We start from the raw sequence: 22,198 nt of genomic DNA, 5'->3' as shown, positions 1-22,198 counted from the left end.
TAAAAGGAGCACATTGAGGTGTAACAGGGTGTTTACGGGTCGTACATTTTTTGGTTTTATCATTTCCAGCCTTTGTGCTAAGCTAAGTTAACCAGCTGCTGGCAGCATATTTACTTTACAGATATGAGAATAGTATCAATCTTCTCTTCTAACTTCAACTTTAAGCTTAACATAAAGACTGAAGGGGGAAGGCATGTAGTTTGACATTCCCCAAAACGTCAAACTACTCCTTTAATGGAAAAAAAGGGGGATAAATGAGTGTTCTACTTCAATGGCTGTTCAATATTTCCAGCCATCATTAAGAACATGTTGTTTTGTTCCATAGTGACCTTATTTTCTCCAGTATAATGTTTATGGCAGCACACATACTGAGGCTTTTTCAACTGGATCATCCCTTCTTACATATATACACACAACATATAGAAAGTATGTGATAAACATATGGCAGCAACCACAAATCCACCGAGCACTTCAGTGATGTGACTTTTAGTCCACACATACAGCACAAACAGCATTGTCTCTTGCTGTGTGTAGTGTTCATGCTGTGCCACTAAGGGGCAGTACAGGAGCACCTTGAGTGGAGTCTGTTAATATTGGGTAAACAGTGTATGCAGAGCCAGGAAATAATCCCTTGAACATTTAACCTGCTGTTATGTTGTTGATATTTTCTCTGGCTCGTCGGGCTCACTGTGACGTGGTCGGTGCTATAAATAAGACTTTCGGGTTCTATTGTAGACACTGTGACTCAACTCTGCTAGCCTTTACAGACAGGCCTCAAACCCTTATAGACATGCACACACACACACACACACACACACACACACACACACACACTTGTTAAAACATGAATGTTGTGTAGGTCAGAGGGATTGAGGAGGGAGCCTGAACAATAGTGCAGGTGTGCAGCTGGGGGAAGAGGGATGAGAAAAGGGAATGAGGGTAGAATGATTTATTCATTTTGGGAGGAAGGAGAACAGAGACCAAAACACAGGGACAAATATAGAGAGGAGGGGGGGAAAGAAATAGAGGAAAATTATACATATTTATTCATCATCATGGCTACTTTTATCACTAATTCTCCAGAGAGATCAAACTGAAATCCAGAAAAACAATTGAGCATGATCCCCACATGAAAACAAGTCAGTAAAAGTGTGTTTTAAGTGACTTAAAAGATGATACTGAACGTGATTTGACCTAAGCTCCTCAGGCAGGACGAGCCATTAGGGTCCTGTCCAAGAAGCTCAGGTTACGACGCAGCTCATGTGTGGTTGAAAGGTCTGTGATCCAGCCCTGATGTTTCATAGATCACTCAATACCACAACTGACAAACAACCCCAGGGACGACAAGCTATTAAAGGCCTCCCGGCAGCCCTCTTTAGACAAACTGCTGTAAATAACTGTGCCAACCCAAGAGGAACATCGGTACATTTAATATTCACAAGCACGTTCTCCTCTCCGTTTGTGCTGATGTTGACCACTGCGGCGAAGCGTGTGTGGACACGTGGTGGGGTTCGCATGTGTGTGCAGACATTTTCAGTGTCTGTGTGTTGTTCCCAGCCACGGCGGGAGGCTGAAAGCTCCTCGAGCAGACTGCCAGCTCCGCCAGCTCTACTCCAAAGTCAGTGAACTGCCAGAGCTCCAGATTACAGCAGATTACCGGGTGGGGTGCTCGTACACTTTCTCTGTTTGTGTGAGTGTGTGTGTGTGTGTCACGCTGTTTATTTTGCAACATGGGGATGTTGAGTCCTCATAATCAGTGTAGACAAAGACAAAGTTTTCTTTGAAAAATTTGTTTTAAGCTTGAACATTTTTGGTCTGAAATGTCCAATTCGTACTTTGTTGTTTTAATGTTCATCAAATATTTGACTGTAAAAATTAATGCTTTTGTGAAAATACAAAGTCAGGTGTTGTCACACACATTCCCACTCACACACAGCCTTAGATCATTATTCTTTGGTGGCAGCAATAGAAGGATTGAACACGTGATACATATTCCCAGCATGTGGTGGATTAATACATTAATACTTTGTGGCTGAACCCCCCCACCCCTCCCTCCACATATTACTGCATCATAAAGAGATTACGGTCAGGGACAGGCCATGCCCAGGCAGGATCCTACCATCTGACATCAGCCGACGGGGGTGACTCATGGAGATAACAGTGACGGGACAGAGAAGTGTTTGACTTTGTGACGAAGCGTAGGTGCATAATTCCTTGTGAGTGCCATGTAGCTCTCGGCGAGTCCAAAGTCAAGCACGTCAAAACGGACATAGAAAATGTTTCCTTTTCAGTGACGTGTTGGGTCAGCTGAAGGGAGGAGAGAGCAGGGACAGCAGGTGGGTGGGTGGGTGGCAGAGGAGATGGAGGGGGAGGGTCTGTGTCTGCAGATGTTGCTCGTCTGGGTGCAGGACTTGCACAGGAATGTTTCAGAAAGATCTGTAAGAGTGAAAAATGTGGCATTGACAGACAGATGACAAGGAGTCTGCAGAAGAAAGGGAGGAGCAACCGAGAAAGACAAAAAAGAGGAAAAGAAGAAGGAGAGAAAGTAGACAGCTGCAAACAATGGCTTTGGCTTGTCTCGGTCTAGGCTGCGTCCCTGTGCGATCCAAAGGTACTGTGTGTAACATCAGTGTGTTCCTTAAAACTTGTTATTACCTGTTACCAGTACCTGTTATTGTTTGATTATGTTACATTACCTTGAATCGAGACAGGAATATGACTGCAGTGTCACTGTGATGATGGTATCATATGAAGTTACTCTCATCTAACAGGAAAAATATTTATCAATCTGTCTGATTTAATTACAACATGCAATATATTTTTCAACGAATCACTGTTGGATCAGTGTGTGTGCACACTACACAGTTGCTGAAGCGATATTGTTTGATTTTCACTTAAATTCTGAGTGATGAATAGCCCGATCAGAAAGTTTACATAGTTTAAACATTTATGGCTGAAATGATTAGTCAATTAATAGATCAGTTTATGGACAGAAAATTAATCTACTAGCTTCATACTCTCATGAGAACATTTCCTGGTTTCTAAAAGTGGTTCACAAAAGTAAACTGGGACCATCGACTGCCTTTTTTGAGACATGTTTACACTTTATAAGCATGGGGTATTTACTGGTGTATTTTATGTCTGGAGCAAAACATGAAAATCTCTTAACTGACTTTGAGACGAGGATTTCTGACAACAGCAGCTGATTTAACAACTGAGGGCACTTAAAAGACAAAGACAAGGAGAGTTAGCTCCTGACACATGCTCTCAAAGACTTCTATACATGCACATATCTACTGAATGAAAGTGAAAATGACAACTACAAATTGTATTTACTGCACGTTTCACAAACACACTATATGAAGTAAAAATTGATGAAGTGGTAAAAAGTAATTGTTGATTATGCGGCCGCCATACTGCTGTGATGTCATCTGTGTATATGTTGGCAAAACTCAGACTAATTCCTGCAGCAATCTATTTGAGTATTTAGACTTTTAACACTTGAAGACATCACTTGTATTCTGGGAACTTGTGAGTGACTTTGATCACTATTTTGCGGCATTTTATTAACAAAATGATTGCTTGATCGATTAACTAATCAGGAATTAATTGTTAGTTGCAGACAAATAACCAAACAGCTACAATGATGTATGACGCTGTCAGACAGGGTGGAATACGATCCTTTGCACAACCTTAAAGCTAGTTAAGAGGGGTTACTGTATGTTAACTGGTTAATGTGTCATGTGATTATTATGTAGCGGTTCTGATCCACCCTGTACGCCCTGCCAGTGGGGTGTTCATCTAAAACTATTATTCCTGAAAATCAAAGTGTTATTCTTGCAAAGTTGTCAACAGTTTGAACACTGTGGCTGAATCATTATAAATATAAAAAATGAATAGCACTACCATTGATGAGATGAGGTGGTGTGTGGTGTGACTGCTGAGCCGTTGTATGCCCTCTAACAGAGCTAACAGTGCACAGTTTTTTCCTCTGCAGAACTGGCCAGCCAGTGCTTCTTATATAACAGCTGTCTACTACGACAAGATTCTGCAGCTACTGCCATAGGGAGTGTGCTGCCTGACCCAGATACACCCTAATACATTCTCCACTAATGACTTACATTCACTCACATCTGGACCAGAGAGAGAGACAGACAGACAGACAGAGGGATACAAAATCATATAGCTGTACCAGAAAACGAAAGAGCAATATCAAAGCAGTGACATGTGGAGAGTCAGCGTCCTCATTGCAAATGTCATGGATGGTTGTGCCTGGTTGTCATGTTTTTATAGTTGGTTGGCATGGCTTTTTATTCCACTATAGTGTAACGCTGGATCAATATTGTTCTTGTTCCCCATCTCCTCATTCTTTCTCTTCTACTATAAAATGTTTATGGATCTCAGAGACCATAAAGCTCACATCAGCCAAGCCTCTTAGATATTTTGGAAAAAACTCATCCACTCTCAGGTAATGAAAATTAGACCCATTAGCCAGATGAGGTGATAGTGATGCCATAAAAAACACTTTTACATTTCAGCCAATAACTGAACATGACACATTTAAAACCTCTGCATTGACAGTGACAGTTGAGATGGCTCTCCTTACACCACACCACATAAATTATCACAAAGTTGGGCCCATCGGGCTGTTTCCTTATATTTGATGTGTTCTGTCTTGATCGAAGATTGAATGAAGCCCATTTGTAGCAAAGATTTGAATATGTTGAATATATTGTGAATCTATATTAGGTGTTTATTTCAATCAGCTTCACCCTGACTGCTATCATCCAACCACATTTTAAAAGCTCATAAAGGCTGATATGTTGTTTTAAATCTTGAAAGTTACTTCCTACACTCAGTCCATCCGTCTATTGATTAAGCAGGGTAGCCTCAATGATCTTTTCCATAGAAGCCCTTTTGGGGTATTCCCAAGCGCTCCTACTTTCTAGCTACTGACCCTGCCAATAGGAAAAGGAGGGACGTCCTTATCGGTTGCCAAAACAATGTCTACCTGGCCCTCTTAGTGCAAAACAGCAGCAGTTTGACACAAAAGGTCTTGGAGTTGCTGTTCTTTCGATAGCTGAGTCAGGCTGATTGTACCTGTCAGCTCATTAGAGTGTTCTGGCACAGGATGGCCAAGTTTTCACCTGTAGACTTTGGCTGTGTGGGCTAAGGATCAGCTTCCATTAGCAGCTCTTGGTCTGGTTTTGGGCCAGTGTCAGCCTCTGGCCTGTTCTGCTAATCTTCTGGAGTCTGGAGGTACCAAGTAGGCTGCAAACTGGCATTACGCCAAAAGGTATAAGACCGACCATTCCACCGTGTCACTGTCGTGTTTGGCCTACCTATCAAAAAACAACATGTTCTCATTCGGGGGTCAAATTAGCAATAAAATATATGCAACATCTTTTTACACTTTCAAAATAAAGGCACCAAAACTACGATCATGGTTTGGCTTAAAATAACTATTTCCTTAAAATCACACAGGACTGAAACTCAGCCCTTCTGGGTCAAAGCTCTGTGACTTACCCGACCCATCTGTACCTTCTCCCTGTGCAGACTTTCTGGTGTTTTAATACTACATTCATCCTTTGCGTCCATCATTACTGTCGGCTGGTACTGTACTTTTTGCGCGTAGATGAGGGAAACCATTACCCTCACACGCTGACCTGTAGTTGTTCAACCAGTCTATTACCTGCTCTGGCATAAGACTGGCCTGTAGGCAGAGTAGTATAACTCCATGGAAGTTTAAACACACCTTCCTGCCCTAATACTTGGGGTATGCAAGAGAAGAGCTCATTTGTACCACATGTAGACAGATAATGTGGAAAGGCGTACATTTTTATAGCGGGGCTCGAGACTAACAGTGTCCGGTCGTCCTGGGGATGATAAAAAAAAGGGTTGAAAGGGATTTTTGTATGTATAGAGTATATATGACTATCACTTAACAAATGACAAACCGAGCACCGACAACAACAAACTGAGGCTTCTCATGCTGTCTCACCACAGCGCTGTGTCAGGGCTAGCTGCTATCACTGCTGTCCTTAACAGCCACACTCGAAGGCCATGAAAAGTTAGCCATTATTGAGATGAGTAAGACTTGAAAAAATTTTAATCATGGGGAAAGGCTTGCTGCTTCACAACCACACACCTGGCCTCACACAGCGTGAAGTGAGCATTACTGTTAGATTGTGACAGACACACCCGCATTCACCGTTCCAGCGTCAGAAAGGTGTGGGTGGACTGGAGTATACTTGCACGTTTAGACACCTTTCCTCAAATTTCTTCAAAGTCTTTATCCATCCCATCCATCCGTATCGACAGAGTGTGAAGAAACAACTGATTGCTGTTATGTCAAAGATGTCTATGTACTGCATTGCAGAGATGTTAGTATGGCAACCAATTGCCTTGTTAACACTCTTCATTCAAACTCGACATAAACAAAATCAAACTCACCAAAACGATAAAGTTCATGTACAACTTAATTATAAACATCTGCTTTGCTTTGGTGTAATCTTTGAGCCTTTATAGAACGCCTGTGCGCTGCTGCATGACTCTCTTCTCTGTATTGAACTGCATCTTTTTACTACATAGTGTTTCCTACCTTCGTTTTCACTGTGCCTCCTCTCCTCTCCTCTCCTCTCCTGGTGCTGTTGGCAAGTCCTGATGATGACAGTAGAAAGTTGCTGACGTTGCACCTGCAGATTTCAGGATGAGGGGAAACAAAGATGGAGGAATACAGTAAGGAGTGGGATGATGGGTGAAAGACAGAAAGAGAGCAAGGGAGACAGGGTGTACGTTACATGAATGTGTATGTGTGCTCATCCATGTCTTGACTGGTCCTGGATGTTCGTGATGGGTAACTCCCAGCAAAAGCTTTATTACAATCGAATGCAGATGAGGAAGAAGCGGTGCAGGACAGCGAGAGTGAGGCAGGAGCGGGGCAATGCAGGTACGGAAGAGAGGTGAAACCAAAAGATGCGGAATACAAAAACTTTGTTACATGCCGCTGGTCATTTTTGGGGGGGAAATTATTTGTATTCCTGGTGGAGCCTCTGAGATATTAACTTTGAATGCAGCACTGCATTGTTCATGTTTTGCTGAGTCTTTTTGGGGCTTGTGAGTTGCTGCCAGAGGGAAGGTTGGCGAGGTAGTGAGCCGAGTGGTAAAGAGGAAAAAGGTGATACACCCTGTGTGGACCAGTCTGATGTTAAATATAATTTATTTTTACAGTAATTGTAGACTTTATAGGTATATATTCAAGCCCCCAAATTTGACTCTGCTCATTGCTGCTTCACTTGGATATTTGCGCTTCCCTGTGCAAACTGATTTATGTGGAGAGTTTGGTGCTAGAAGGATGAAAGTTTCTCTGTGCTAAGGCATTTACATACAAGCATGATTTTGTGACATCACAATGTTTTTGGAGCCAATCGTCATTCACTATGCAACTAAAACAAGAGTGATGTGAAAGCATCTATCTATCTATCTATCTATCTATCTATCTATCTATCTATCTATCTATATCTCTCTCTGACGCCGTTTTAGCACTGTAATTTGAGGATAAGGATGAGAAGACACCTTCATATTGTAGCAGCAGCAAGAGGGCAAGAAATTGGTACCAAAGAGGAAGAGAAGGAAGCAAAGCCACAGTTACAAATCAATCAGTTTTCTAAGAAACACCTTTGTTTCCAGCCTGGTTCCAATATTCTACTTCTCAGTCCCTTTTTTCCCAGTAATTAAGGTAATTACCAATCACAGTCACAACCAGGAATAACAAAATATTCAAAGCATGTTTTTGCAGATTTTGCAGATCTGTCAGTTTAAGGAGCAGAATAGCTCTATGAAACTAATACAAGGATCTCCCAGAACTTCCTTAAACATCCCATCATTTCAGCTTTTACAAAAAAGAAAATAATGTGACAAATGCCATTATGCTGAATTTCATCTTAAATTAGCTCCAATTTTTCTTATTACTGTTGCAGTTTAACCTCGACAATAGTGGATACAATTTCACCTGCCACAGGAGTTTGTACAGCTCTTGGTTGTGTTTTATGATCGTTATCTTCATTAATGTTAAAGACACAAGGTTTGATATGCAAAACAAGAAAATGACTGTATCTGTATGTGACAGTCTTTGGGGCAGAAAGCTGTATAATTGTTTATTTAGCTCAAATAAGCTAGCCTGCTGTGCTTCTTTAACTTTGTAGTTTAAATTGGCCGAATGCTGCTGATGTGAGCTCGCTGATTTAATTGCAGACAAATATGAGCCTTGATGCGTAATGAAAGGTTGCCTGGCTACTGATGTACTGTGTGGCTTTCAAGGACACAATTGCATTTTGAATTCTGAGTTAAAAGAGGGGAAATAGGATTCATAATAAGAGCTAAAGGGGCGCTGAGAGCAGATAAGAGAGATGGATGATCACAGTCCTTCTCTCTCCTCGTCTGTAAATCAAACGTTTTAATCCTTGGAAATGAAAGTTAGAGACTCTCGGTCGTACATCATTCATGATGACAGGCCTGTTGTGTTTCCTGATGGTAATATGTTGTGGTGGCAGTAAACATGGAGGAGTGTGAGAGATGTGCAGTGGTCTGTTGGTATATGCAGTGTTGCAGTAGTGGGGTGTGTTTAGCTGCCACCTGCTGGTGTGTCACAGCCTTGTCTCACGTTTTAATTTCCAGAGGTTTTTGATGTTCCTTACATCACACTTTCTTCATAGTTTTGTGTGTATCAACAGTTTGTGTATTTGTATGTGTTAACTGGCTTTAGTGTGAGGCATCTGTCTGTGGATGGTAACTTGTAAAACCTTGGATCTCAGCTTATTGCGGTTTGCTCTCTGATGATGGTAGAACAGGCATGGTTCAAGAATAACAAGATTAACATCTCTGGTATCTTCTCTCTAGAACTACTATGATATTATATTAATGCCTAAACAAGACTGGACCTTGTTTTTGGAGAATACGCACGACTAAAGGGCCGCATGGTGGATCCTGGCTTCACTTCAGTCCATATCCTGTATAGGGGCCATATGTCAAAATGTAGTTTTAACAAATTTTTTTTGATCATCAATCATGTTCTTCACATTAATAAAATGTAGACCATTAAATACGTACAAAATACCTCAAACTAATTGACATATGTGGCAAAAGGTAGCATTCCAACAAATGTACAGGTTGGTTTAAGGGGCACAGAATGGATATAATATGCAGTGAGAGCAGGAAGTATTAGTGGTCATCACAGTCCTACATTTTTTTTTTACTCCAGCCTGCTGGTTGGTCAATGACCATGGGTCTTTAAGATTCAAAGATATATTCTCAGTTCCCTTTGAATGGACAAATAACACAAATGCCTGTACGTTTGGAACAGGGGCAAGACAGACAGATTGATACAGTGCACAGTGGACATTGAGTTTTAAAAGCATATAGTATCTTCTGGCCAAAACAATGCATCAAAAAGAGTATGGAGTAACACAGAAACGACTTAATGTGCAGACCAGCTGTAATTTATTTGATCCAAGAGTCCATAGAGATTTAACACGTTCGCTCTCTCTCCTCTCTCATCTTAGCGGTGTCGAACCTGGATATAGAGAGTAAGCTGTCGCTTCACTATCAGGCTCCATGGCACCAGCAACACAACGTGTTTCATCCCTGTACCCGACCACCATGTCTGGAGGAGCTGCACAGAAATGCTCAGCTCAGTCTCAGAGCCCTGCACCGAGGTGAGAGAGACTGATAGCACCTGCACTGTTGCATACACTGTGTACAAATTACATGGATTGTCAGTTTTCAAGTGTTAGTGTTTGGGTTAACAGACGAACAACAGCACCACCGCTCCACGAGTCGGGAGAGAAACAGGGTGACCATCTCTATCTCAGTGGCGCCCCCCATGCCCACCTTCCCCTCACCACACTCCATCCGCCGGCAACAGAGGAGTCGCCTGGCACGAGCGGTGAGAACAACACACTGTGCACAAGGGAAAATATGATATATCTCACAATCAACCAATCAAGGGGTAGTTATCTAGGAATGGGTTATTTTAAATGGCAGGAACTACAACTTTTGTATGTAAGTGTAGTTCTCATCAAGCATTTCACACTTGCAGGTCAATAAATTCTGGGCTTGTGTCACTTAATGTGGCTTGGGTTCCCTTGTTCATGTTGAGTGAGGTAGGGGATAGTGAGGAAGACAATGAAGACAATTTCAGGAGAATATCACTGAAATTAATCTTAATCTCTATTTTTTTGTGCATCTTTAGTTCTTCTTAAATATGTGTTATAATAAACTGACACAGTATCTCATTCTGATGTTGCCATACAGCAAGAGAGAGCAGAGAGGGAACGAGAATTAGACTATCAACCCAGGAAGGTAAAACGGATACTTGTGTGTTCATGTCCATTAATGTCGCTTGCGTAAGATTTATGTTATATCCTCTTGTGTGTACAGTTACTGCTGTGTGTCTGGGGTTTCATGTAACACCGTGCTACAGCACTACAGTAGATACCACTGTCAACATCTTTTCCCTTTTATGTGTGTATGTGTGTGTGTCTGTGTCTGTGACTGTATACCCGTGTATTGTGGTTATGTTTTGTTTAGAACTTGTGTCTTTTTTAGTGCGCCAACTTCACCTTAATTTCTTTCTTTCTGAATCTCTTAAAGGAGAGGACCGTGAGAGAAACAGAGATCCAGACTATTCAGAGAAAAGTAAGAAAAACTCACTCACACATGGTCAGAATTTTTTTTAAATCACATCTAATCACATCTATTGTATTTTATTGCTATCTATTTTATGTAAAGCACCTCGGTCAACCTAGGTTGTTATAAGGTGCTCTATAAATAAACGTGACCTTGACCTAGCCTGTTAAAAGACTTCACTAATTTTACATGTTAAGCAAGAAATGTTTATATATGTGTGTTTTCCTGCTGCCATAGGAGAGGCCAGGGAGAGAAGCAGATATTCAGACGATCCAAAGAAAGGTAAGAAAGCCTTTTGAATGGCGCAATAACAACTACAACAGATTCCACTGCCATGAAACTCAGGTTTGAATAAAAAAGACAGGGTAAATGAGCACAACAAAAGCTCTACGAGGAAGTTTTAAACACGAGGTGACAAATAAGAATATGTGATGTGGAGTGGAGATTGTTTAAGATTGTTAGAGAGGTGAAACTGGAGAAAAAAATAAACACAACATTGTCGGACTCATTCATCTTTCATCTTTTTTTTCTTTTACTTTTCTTTAATCTTTTTCTTTAAAATTATTTTATCTTTTGATTACTCATGTCATCTGTTCTTTTGTTTTTCTTTTGTTGTATTTTGTGTTCATAGTTTGAGTGCTTTTACTCACTTCACCCTATTGAAGGTTGCATCTTCATTCCATGGAGTAGAAAGGTATCAAGAATTTGTGTTCTTCTAACTTTCTGTTAATCCTTTATTCATGTTAGTTGTCCAGCAGTTTCTTTTGTATTTAATTATCGATAGCTTCACTCCTCACTACCTTTGGTATTGTTTTTGCTGTGACACAAATCTCCTAATTTTAGAGAAATAGTAAAATAGTGGCTGCTTCATGCTACACTGCGCCATTGTAAAGAATTCCTTTTAGTCTTTACAACTAAGCAACTTGTGTATTAAAAATGTAGGACTGTAACTACCACAGCACCTACCATATATATAATGTTGCTGCTGTCTGTCTGTTTCTTCCAGGCTACCTCGACAGGGGAATGCGAAGGTGGTGAGGTCCTGGGCAGCCACAGAGCCAAGGCCTCAGCCCCCAAAGCCCCCTCAACCCAGGACAAACAAACAAACTGGTCCAAGGAAAACCTCCCACCATCAGATCAGAAGTCAACTGCCGATTCTCACACCATCTCCTCCTGCATCATCCCCATCAACGTCACAGGTAAGACGAAGAAGAAAAAAGGAAAAGTAAGAAAGAGCAAGGATAGCTCTGATGAAAGATCAGGTTATTCTGAAGTAGACAGAAAAAAATCTGTATTTTGTATAATTTTTTTCTGAACACAGAAAGTATTGTTAACCTCTACTGCGTCAAATAGTCTACTGTATTCATAAATACATTACACTTTTTGTATGGCTTACGTCATCTGTGTTGTTATTGCAGGAGTTGGGTTTGACAGGGAAGCAAGTGCTCGTTGCTCTCTCGTCCATTCCCAGTCAGTTCTTCAGAGGAGAAGGAAGCTGAGGAGGAGGAAGACTATCACGGGAATACCTAAAAGAGTACAACATGACATGGGTATGTTATAGATCACACCTGGTCATTTAGGGGGAGATTTAAGGACAATATACTGTACATTTGTAGGTCTGGCAAATTGTTAGTGGTTTTATTAACATTTACCAGTTAAATAATTAAGATCCAGGGATGAGGTGACTAATACAGCCATGAGTTAACTGGGGCAATCAAAATGAGCAGCAGCACTCGTATGCGGACAAAAAAAAAACATGGCAGTCGATTAAATCTTCCCAACCCAAACTATACTGGCTACCTGTGAAATATCTCCTGGGTTAAATTCAACCCATATACCTGCAGTTACACATACATGCAGTTTATAATGCAATGGACAATTCTCAGGTACATTTCAGATTATTTTGTTTTGTTTTTGGATCCAAAATATATGGTTTAAGTAAAATGGCTTCGTTAGCTCTGGATTTGTTTACAATCTGATCATGAACAAGGGAGGTCCCGATTCTTAGCAATAAAGCCAGTGTGTAAAATGTTACCATTACCTTTACAACTCAAGGCCAAAACAACAAAAATAAGATTTTGTTGTAATAAATAAATACAATTTTCTTTTAAGCCTTGTTGTGGTTCGCCTTCCAATGTAGGGACCACGTTTGGTAATCTTTTCCTTATATCCTCTCAAGAAAAGTTCTGTACATGATATTTCAGACACTCAGCATGCTTTGTCTCTTTGCATTCAGACTCAGATGAATCACCCGTAGCAAGAGAGCGCACAGTGATTGTCCATGCCAACCCCCACCAACTCTCTCTCTGTCATGAAGACCTCTCAATTAGTGGTCGTCTACATCACACGCGTGACTCTGGCTGCCAGACAGATGATTTCCTTATAGCATGTAAGTTTCTGAGAACGGACAAGTATTTTTGTTTTTTATTGCAGTTATTTTTTAGTTTATCAGGCTTCTATATTTGTTCAATGGACTTGATCAAGGAGAACTGATCAGATGATTTCTAGGATAATGTTTTGATCTACTCCTTCTGCCATTCCTAAGGTTGCACAGTACAACCATAGGAGAGCTGCCAATAATATCAAACCAGTAGTTTCATCTTCATTTTAGATTCATCAAACTGAAATTCAAATTATTCATTTATGATAACTTGATCAACATCAATGTGAATTAAGAAATGTCTTACCCTTTTCCCTCTCTCTCTTCTGTCTCTCCCTTTTCAGGTACAGCTGCTCCCTCCAGAAGGCGCATCAGAGCTCAACGTGGCCATCAGGGAATCCCTGCCTCTCTATCCCATTCAACGGGCAATATTTCTTCCCTGGGTGACCAGTCAGACTCCACATACACCAGTGTTGCAACCCACAGTGGACGCTTGCGTTCTCGTAGCCTACCACGAGAGGGTGGTCGTCTGATGGACAGTGACGAGGATGACGATGATGACAATTATGATGATGATGATGAAGACGAGGAATTGTCACCATACGAAGCAGAGGACTTTATTCCACCTGGCCCTAGTCCAAGAATGAAGATGATGATGATGAAGGATGAAGAGGAGAGTACAGATGACCAGGCAGCTCCTGAGCCACTGCAACTTGGAAGCCTAAAAAGGCTGCAACGATCGGGGGAAAGAGACAGAGGGGGTGGAGGAGGAGGAAGCCCAGAGCACAGCTGGATGGAGAGGGGCCGTTCTCGCTTGCCCCGCAAGGCTGACATGGGCAGCTGTGAGATCTCATCGAGTTCAGATACTTTCAGTAGCCCTATTCACTCTGTGTCTACAACAGGAGTTCTTGGCAGCCATGTGGACCACAAGGAGGACCACCAGTCATCTAGCGGAAACTGGAGTGGTTCCAGCTCCACCTGCCCCTCTCAGACATCTGAAACCATTCCCCCACCCTCTTCTCCACCACTGACAGGCTCATCCCACTGTGACTCAGAGCTGTCTCTCAACACTGTGCCCAATGCCATTGATGAAGGATTCTCCCTGGATCCCTCATACCACTCTGACCTCAGACCCCAGGGGCAGGGCCACAGGTCAAGCTCGTTCACATCCTCAGCCACAGACCAGCTAGACGATGCAGGGGTCAGTACGGCCAGTGAGGGGGAGTGGACATACCCTCCGGACCAAGACCAAACTGATCCGGACCATGACCCTGACCGAACCCAAAACCTGGGCCAGAGCCACAGGTTAGCCCAGGAGTACAGCTCCAAAGGTCTAGAAGACCAAACCTGTTTCAGTGAAAACAAGACCACCAACACTGAAAAAGAGCCTGGCTCTCATTACCCATCTGATACAGAAGGTTTCTACTCCTCTTCTGTGCATTTTGGGGAGTGTAGCCAGAATTACAGAGGATACATGTATAACTATGCAGACCCAGGACCTGACTGTGGCCAATCCAACACTGTGGCAGTACCACTATCCCATGGAGTTTACTCCCAGCCCTCAGCCGACTTCAGGGCAGGCACTATGACCTTGGGGAGGACTTGTCGTCCGCTGAGGAAACCAAAAGCAAAACCTCCACCACCTAAACGGACCTCCTCGCTGAAGGAAACCAGTATTAGTGTTGACGTTGGAACGGATACACAGGCAGATCAGGATCAACCAAAGACGGTTAGTGAACAAGAGCTTACCTTGTCTTCCACAGATATGAAGCTGGAACTGGAGCTAGAGCTTGGAGGTGCTCCAGAACCATTACAGACATCTTGTCTAGTGGCAGAGCCATTGGGAACTTGGGGAATGGGACTGAGAGAAACCGTGGACATAGTAGAGCCCATGTCCTTCAGCTCTGCAGATACACACTCATTTAAGGACGAAGGTGCTGTGCAATCTGACTATGCAGACCTGTGGCTTCACAACACTGAGCTTAAGTCCAGCAATGGAGAGTATACGTCCATGTCCAACTCAAGCACAGCCACAGGCACTACTGTAATGGAGTGTATCAAGTCACCAGACAGCTCTTCCTCCTCCACAGAAGCCCAAACCCAGGCTCTTGCCCAGGCTTCAGAAATCAGGGCAACTAGTCCACCTCTCCCACCTGGAGACTTCAAACTTGGGTCACCCGAGAAGCTGGCTGGCCTGGCCTCACCATCAAGTGGCTATTCCAGCCAATCAGAGACTCCTACGTCAACCTTGCCCTCATCTTCGGCAGCATTCTTCCCAGGACCTCTGTCTCCCTCAACTGGCAAAAGAAAGCCAAAGGTGCCTGAGAGGAAGTCTTCTCTCTCATCACTGCAGCACTTCCCCAGAGATGGAGCCTCAATTTCCTCTGGCTATAAGAGAGACCCAGACTTCCCACCTCCACCTTCTCAACTTGATCTCAATGTTCTTCATGGTGGTTATGTCAGACACACACTATCCCACCGGACGTACCACATGCACACGCTCCACCACAGCAAACACAGAGTTGCAAATGTTTTAGCCACTGGAACAAAGCTGTTGGCCCCTGAGGCATCAAATACCAACCCACCACCACCACCAAACACTGCTCCAAAAATCCCAAGCTCTAATCTATTGGTGATAACTCCTTCTGCTCTTCGTTCAGTGCAGCTCCATTCTATTAGCCACTCTACAGAAACTGCTACCGCTCCAGATCAGGAAACGGCAAGTGGAGCAGAGACCGTCACGAGACCCAAATGTCCTCCAAGTGCTTCTACTCTTGCTCCACCACCTGTTAACACTAGGCCTCTACCACCGCGTAGACCGCCTCCCAGACCCCCAGCTCATGACCACACCTCCTCCCCTGAACACTTGCAACCACCTCCCCCTGGCCGCCACCCTGATGGGCCTCCATCCTATGAAAGCCTGTTACTCAGACAGGACCGCTATGGACCTGGAACCTTCTGGGCAATGACAGCCTTCAGAACCCGGATGGACCCATCATCAGAACTCTCCGATGAAAGCTCACCCTTGCATCGGCCTGTGCCACGTGCTCCTCACCCTTCGCCTGTGGATCTACACACGCATATACACTCGCACACAGAGTTCAGAGGGCTCACGCACTCAGCTCATGCACACCCTGAGTTTAGGGTTTTGGGGGAGCGCTCATTCTCCCAGGATGATGATGATGATGAAGATGAGGAGGAGGAAGAGGAAGAGCAAGTGAAAGAGCCACCGAGGGTAACATGTTCCAGAGGAGGCATGCGATCTGACCACCCTCCACCCCCAGCATACGAGTTGCTGGGGGGATCCCACTTAGACTCAGGGCCCTGGGCTAGTCCAGTCAAAGTGCCTGGTACCATAATGGAGACATCGCATCCTTACCTAATCAGCGATGCAAGGAAAGGAGGACAAGAAGATCAGGAAGAAGAGGAGGAAGTGACATCAGGTGCTACCAGAAGTGCCCATCAGCAGCAGCTACATGAGAGCAAAGATGACTCCACCACTCCTGACACTGAAGATTACTTCAGTAAAGGTAAGATTTTAAACTAAATCTAACTGACAGTCACAGAAGTAGCAATCTTTTCTAAACATTACGGAAAATAAGATGCTGGGATGTATTTACATTACGACAGAGCCAAACTGCAATAGCTGATAAATCATGTTGTAAACTTTAATCATAAATTAAAAGCATGGTTAAAGAATGGTTATTTCACCCACTGTATACTAAATGATCAGACAACCAGATGACATGTGATAGGGATCTTCTGTGCTGCAGATTCCACGCCCAGTGATAATTCACTCTCCCCCCTCACGGATGACACCAAAGTTGATGAGGACGTTATCTTAACATCACCCAACAAGTCCCGCACAACTGAGGACCTGTTTGCCATGATACACAGGTGCTGTAAATTTTGCAGTGGTGGTTAATCTGTTTGACTCTCTGTCTACAGTATTTTTCAGATTTTAGTGCTTATGCTCATCCACTGTCTGTCTTCTTCCTCACTCAGATCCAAGAGAAAGGTCCTGGGACGTAAAGATTCAGGAGACTTAAATGCGAAGTCTCGTCTCTGCCCTACAGCACCAGTGGCTCCTGTCTCCACCGTCATTATCCCACCAGCCCCTCCTCTCAACATACCAGCCACCTTACCTACTGCTGCTGGGGCACAACGTGCCCCTGTGCCAATTTACCGCAGCGCCAAGAAATCCAGCACATCAAACGAGGAGTTTAAACTCCTGTTGCTGAAGAAAGGTAGCAGGTCTGATTCCAGCTACCGTATGTCAGCTACAGAGATTCTGAAGAGCCCTATAACCCCTAAAACCCCAGGGGAGTCCATTCAGGAAGGGCCCATAAGACAAGCTGAGGAGCCACTCTCTACACTTCAAGAGCCCCCCATTCCCGGCCTGGAACCAATCCAGATACCGGGCCTTTTCCCCAGGGCCAACTCTGAGAGTTTTACCCCTAAAACCTTGCCTATGTCAGCTGCATCTCGACAGGGACGTTCTCGGATTCCCCCTGTAGCCAACAGCAGTCGCTACAGTACACGCAGTCGCCTCTATACAGCCCCCATGCAAGCCATTTCTGAAGGGGAGACGGAGAACTCAGATGGGAGCCCCCATGATGACAGATCATCCTAAAACCACCTGATGAGAGATGTCCTCTACTCTTAGCTGTGTCCTGCATTTGAAAAGGCCCCTCTTACTTTTCTAATCTTTGGTGTGTCATCAAGGCCAATAGCATAATTCTTCTGACACACAAAATCTGACTGTTGCTATACTGCACTCTACTATTCTATTTAAGGGTGTCATACAGAGTGTTGTGAGATGCTGAATCATAAAGGGATGATTATGAAAACTTTGAGGATATACCTAAATACTGTATCATCAAAAGAATAGCTCCCTCGTAGTTGAAAGAGCAAGACATAAGACCTATTTTGATTGAACTGTCTTTTTTTAAAAAAAGAAAAAAAAGTCCCAAATGTTTGCTAAATTATAATGAGAAAATACATTTTGTGGAGTATGGAAAACGTGCGTGTGCATGTACAAACACACGCAACATCCACTGATATTTCTACTTCTTGTGTTTTGAATGGTGTGGGTGTGTGTGTGTGTCGCTGAGGAACTGCTTTGTATTAAAATGAAAATTCTTATGAAATTTAATATTCTTTCAACTTTTGGTGCCCAAAGCATTGGTCAGACTTCCCAGAGTCCATACTCAATATTCCTGCCAACAAGCAAGGGTTGTTCAGTGGTGGAAGTTATTAACAAAACAGCACCAACTTATCTATTATATTTCCATCTGCAGACCTGGCATAGAAAGTATATCACACAGAGCCAATCATATATTTCTTCACATTAATTATATCCAAAAAGATAACATGATGCATGTATTTTTGTAAAACTGCGCCTCAGAACATGATGATAAAGTTTCACCATGTTGCATGACCCTATATGGAAACATCCCCTGGATCCTGGTTTCTGTCGACATTTTTGTGGTTCCTTTGTATTATAAGAATGATTAGTCTTTCACTGTGAAAGGTTTTAGTGACATTTGTACCACATTGACAGTGATCTAAATTAATTTGTCTTGGATTTGAGTGTCTAACAAGAAGGAACAAGGGCTTGTGCCTAGACGGGGCCCATTTGATAAAGATACAGGCTAATTTTGGACAATCGCACAGTGGCCTTTCTCTACTAGAGGTGGTTGTAAGCAGGGCATTTAAGCATCCCTGCACATATACATGGACCTACACCATGTTCCACCAGAGTTCAATCACATACTACCAACCTTGAAATCTAGTATGTTTAGACTGATTTAGCTTTTCCAGCAGCTGGCCAGTCTTGCTGTGCTGACTTGAAGTGGGAAAGTGCATTTCAAAACAGTTTTAAAGATACCATTGAGTGCAGACGGTGAAAATGCTTTAGAGGGTCCTCAATCGGTTTGACTAGAGGTTAATTTGGAAAGGTTTCCAAGAACCAACCTCGCTTTTGCACTTCATGATTCTTCAAGAATATTCCTTGAAAAGAAAATATATCTTATAATGAAATTGCATATGTATATTTGTACTGAATATAAAAAGTAATATCTATATAAAACAACAAGCAGAAATTTTATAGGGAATCAACCTGAGTGTAGCAACGAAGAACAGGTCTCACTGATACTAACATTACACATGACTCTTAACAATGTACACTGTACTCCTCTCCTTGTTGCCTCTCCTTCATTTGCACTGACCCAGTAGCATTAGACAGGTGAAAGCTCAACCCAGTGGCTGGTGTACACCATTTTGTCTTACCCTTCACACTTCATATCACAAAATCTGAAAGAGAGGAGGCAAGAAGAGGATAGGACAACAAACCACCAACAATTGTCAGCAGTGCATCCACTGCATTGCTGCAGCCTTTTCTACCCAACACCAGGGTTAGAGTACGATCTCATCCTTCCAGTTAATGTTATGCATGTAGAATATCCAGTGTGTAACAGAAGCAAAGATTGAACTCTCACCTGCCTACCACAGCAAACACAAAACATACTTCTTACATTCAGAGACCGTACTTCAGTAGAAACCATTCACTGTATTCTGTGAATACCTCAGCAAGCATATTACTGTTTTATTGTAAATGCTATAGATAGATAGATAGATAGATAGATAGATAGATAGATAGATAGATAACAAAACCACAACTGTTTGATACTCAGCGAATCTGAATTGCAGAACTGACACTGTGTAAGATGGAGAGCGTAAAAAGCTGTGAAATGATTATTAGAATTTTACATTCATCATACCCATATTGCTGATGCGCACTTGTTCCTGTTCATTGTTTTATTTGTTGTGTTTTCTATCGCATGCAATAAGTAAAGAAAAAAAAAGAAGAAGAAGAAAAGAAAAGGACACCACCATATCATTATTTTTATCTGAGGGATGTCTCCATACCACTAGAAAAGATTTTGTATTTTCTGTTCAAATGTCAAGTTCAATAGTGTGTTCTATAGATGTACAAACTGTCTGGCTAATTCTGTTCTGTATAGTCGTGATCACAAACAGGGGTTTATCTTGTACTGTATATCTACTCACTGGACAATCATACGTATAAGAGACTGTAAAGAAAATCTGTTGGGATGGAGAATCTGAATACTTTTGGTGCTGGGTCCTAGTCTTGCTGGAGCTGTGGAAGTTGGAGTGAGAGAAATATTCTCCAAGAGAAACTGCTGATTCAGTTTTAAGTGCATATCTGGACAAGCAACACTGGATCAAATGTATAAATAAAAGAATATAGAAACGGAGAAAAAAAAATCCATTCATAGGCCCAGAAACTATTTTGATCTGATGAGAAGGTCATTGTCTTTACTTTTGACTCATAGCAAAATAATTTGATGCCCACACAACATTAAAAATACACAAATCTGTAGGATTGATACAGTATTGCGTGAAAAATGCAATGTGACTCTATGAAATACCATTTAAAAGATAAAAAAAAAGAAAAATACTCAGAGTATTTGACAATTTGTTTAGTGGGATTTTTCCGTACTGTACCTGGCATTGATGCTATAGAGGTTTTTTTAAGACTGTTTCCTTTATTTGTAAAAGCAGTTAGCTGATTGACTGACACAATTTGAATAAAAAGACAAACTATGAGGTTGCCATGCAGAATCTAGTTTAGCCCCTTAAATCTTCAGTCCTCAGTTCCTTGGGAATAAATAAAAATAAATATATATAATCTTTATAAAGTCTTTGTCTTTTTCAAATGTCTGCACGCAATTTTGCCCAAAAGGGAAGTGTGACAATAATCACTGGATAATTTTGCTCAAATGTGTACAGTATGGAATAACACTAAACAGAATATGAGACAGAGAACAGAAAAAATACAGACATTGAAGAAACAGTGTAACTATCTATTTAAAAAGAGGCTCCATGTTTAAAACTAGCTAGGACTTAACAGATTTGAATCACTTTTGTATTTTTGTATAAACCTGTAAATAAGTTTTTAAAGAAAAAATGTTTCAAATTCTTTCTTTTGTAAAATAAACCAATAAAAGCATAAAAACAAAAAAGTTTTTTTTTTTTTTTTTCAAAGTTTACATGATTATTTCCAAGCCTTTGTATATTTTGGAGCTGTGCAACACCTTCAGTCTTGTATTTATTTTTTTTGGGTGGGGGGGTTACAACATTGTGAAAATTCCATCATTCTATATCTAATTCATTTTAACAGCTCATCAGGCTGCTTAGTAACTGTGCATAGAAAAAAAGCCAATAAATGTGATTGCGTTGAAACGGAAGGCCTTTTGTGTGACACTTCATTTCCTCCCCATCAGAACCAAGTGCACTGAGACAACCTCTCCACTAGATGGTAGTGCTTTACTGTTGTCTAGTTTCAGTCTCGGCCACAGTACAAGTTTATTTTTCGCATGAACATTTCACATAAAATTAATATATTTATAATAACAATCATATGTTATATAATTCAATACCTTAAATCACCAAACGTACATGTACATCGACCATCAGTTTCTGTAACACGGTATGCCTTGAAACTGGTATATTGCTGCAACCCTGGTCAAGTCAAACTAAATGCGGAGCTCAGATTGGACTTTAGACTTAACTTTGACTTTCTACAAACTTTAAACGACCTGAGAGAAATAAACATCCAGATTCAACTAATTAATTGCTGGGGTTATGCATTAAATGGACTTGGTCACAGTCTCAACTGTTGTGAAGCACCTGCAGCTATTAACACAGCTTTGCTAGCAGAACGTCTAAAAATGCTAATTCATTTTAATGGTAATCATATAAGTCTTTTAACTTACTTTGCAAAGAGCTTTCCCTTTGCTTTGCAAGCGTTGTGACTTGACTGGAACTTGTACCTGAAACCTGACTTGACACTTGTAAAAGACTCACAGACAGTTGAAAAGACAGCTGAAAATCACCTCTTACCTGAAGATCCAATACTAGCTTCCATCTTTGATCATGTGAGTATAACTGCAGTTGAAAGCTACAGAGAAAGCTAGAAAATACACCTCGAGTTAAGATTATTGTTTAAGTTTTTTTTTTGTCAAATTACAATAACCAAGGCCAACAATGATTTAAAAACAACTCTGCTTGCTTCTAAATCTAATTGTACTCAGTAGGTGCTCTCCA

The 22,198-nt window shown here is 41.8% G+C and overlaps 1 protein-coding gene and 2 long non-coding RNA genes across 6 annotated transcripts in view; 1 reads left to right on the top strand and 2 right to left on the bottom strand.

The window, feature by feature from the left end:
- Positions 1-11,707, bottom strand: part of LOC311261307 — an 18,407-nt gene extending 6,700 nt beyond the window's left edge. Inside the window, exons 1-2 of the long non-coding RNA XR_014623132.1 lie at positions 11,653-11,707; positions 6,602-6,695 (exon numbers count right to left, since the gene is read on the bottom strand). This is a non-coding gene — a long non-coding RNA (uncharacterized lncRNA). The remainder of the gene's footprint in view (positions 1-6,601; positions 6,696-11,652) is intronic.
- nhsb (Nance-Horan syndrome b (congenital cataracts and dental anomalies)) overlaps positions 1-21,333 on the top strand; it is a 56,219-nt gene extending 34,886 nt beyond the window's left edge. Inside the window, exons 2-12 of one of the 4 annotated variants that reach the window (XM_084359782.1) lie at positions 9,561-9,713; positions 9,807-9,943; positions 10,312-10,359; positions 10,651-10,695; positions 10,924-10,968; positions 11,693-11,885; positions 12,105-12,236; positions 12,923-13,075; positions 13,411-16,596; positions 16,840-16,963; positions 17,072-21,333. In XM_084359782.1, coding sequence (XP_084215908.1) covers positions 9,561-9,713; positions 9,807-9,943; positions 10,312-10,359; positions 10,651-10,695; positions 10,924-10,968; positions 11,693-11,885; positions 12,105-12,236; positions 12,923-13,075; positions 13,411-16,596; positions 16,840-16,963; positions 17,072-17,699 — 4,844 coding nt within the window. In that variant the 3' untranslated portion in view covers positions 17,700-21,333. Of the gene's footprint in view, positions 1-9,560; positions 9,714-9,806; positions 9,944-10,311; positions 10,360-10,650; positions 10,696-10,923; positions 10,969-11,692; positions 11,886-12,104; positions 12,237-12,922; positions 13,076-13,410; positions 16,597-16,821; positions 16,964-17,071 lie in introns of all 4 variants that reach the window. The other 3 variants (XM_084359781.1, XM_084359783.1, XM_084359784.1) reach the window with 3 other exon arrangements.
- LOC311261304 lies at positions 11,769-22,198 on the bottom strand. Its single transcript, XR_014623131.1, has 3 exons — positions 21,995-22,198; positions 12,083-12,212; positions 11,769-11,859 (listed from the first exon to the last, which is right to left on the bottom strand). It is a non-coding gene; the product is annotated as an uncharacterized lncRNA (long non-coding RNA).

This window comes from Pagrus pagrus (genome assembly GCF_965226575.1).
Source record: "Pagrus pagrus genome assembly, chromosome: 1".
Taxonomy (NCBI): Eukaryota; Metazoa; Chordata; class Actinopteri; order Spariformes; family Sparidae; genus Pagrus; species Pagrus pagrus.
The sequence above is the reverse complement of the archived record's forward strand: the minus strand, read 5'-3'. Positions and strand labels throughout refer to the sequence as shown.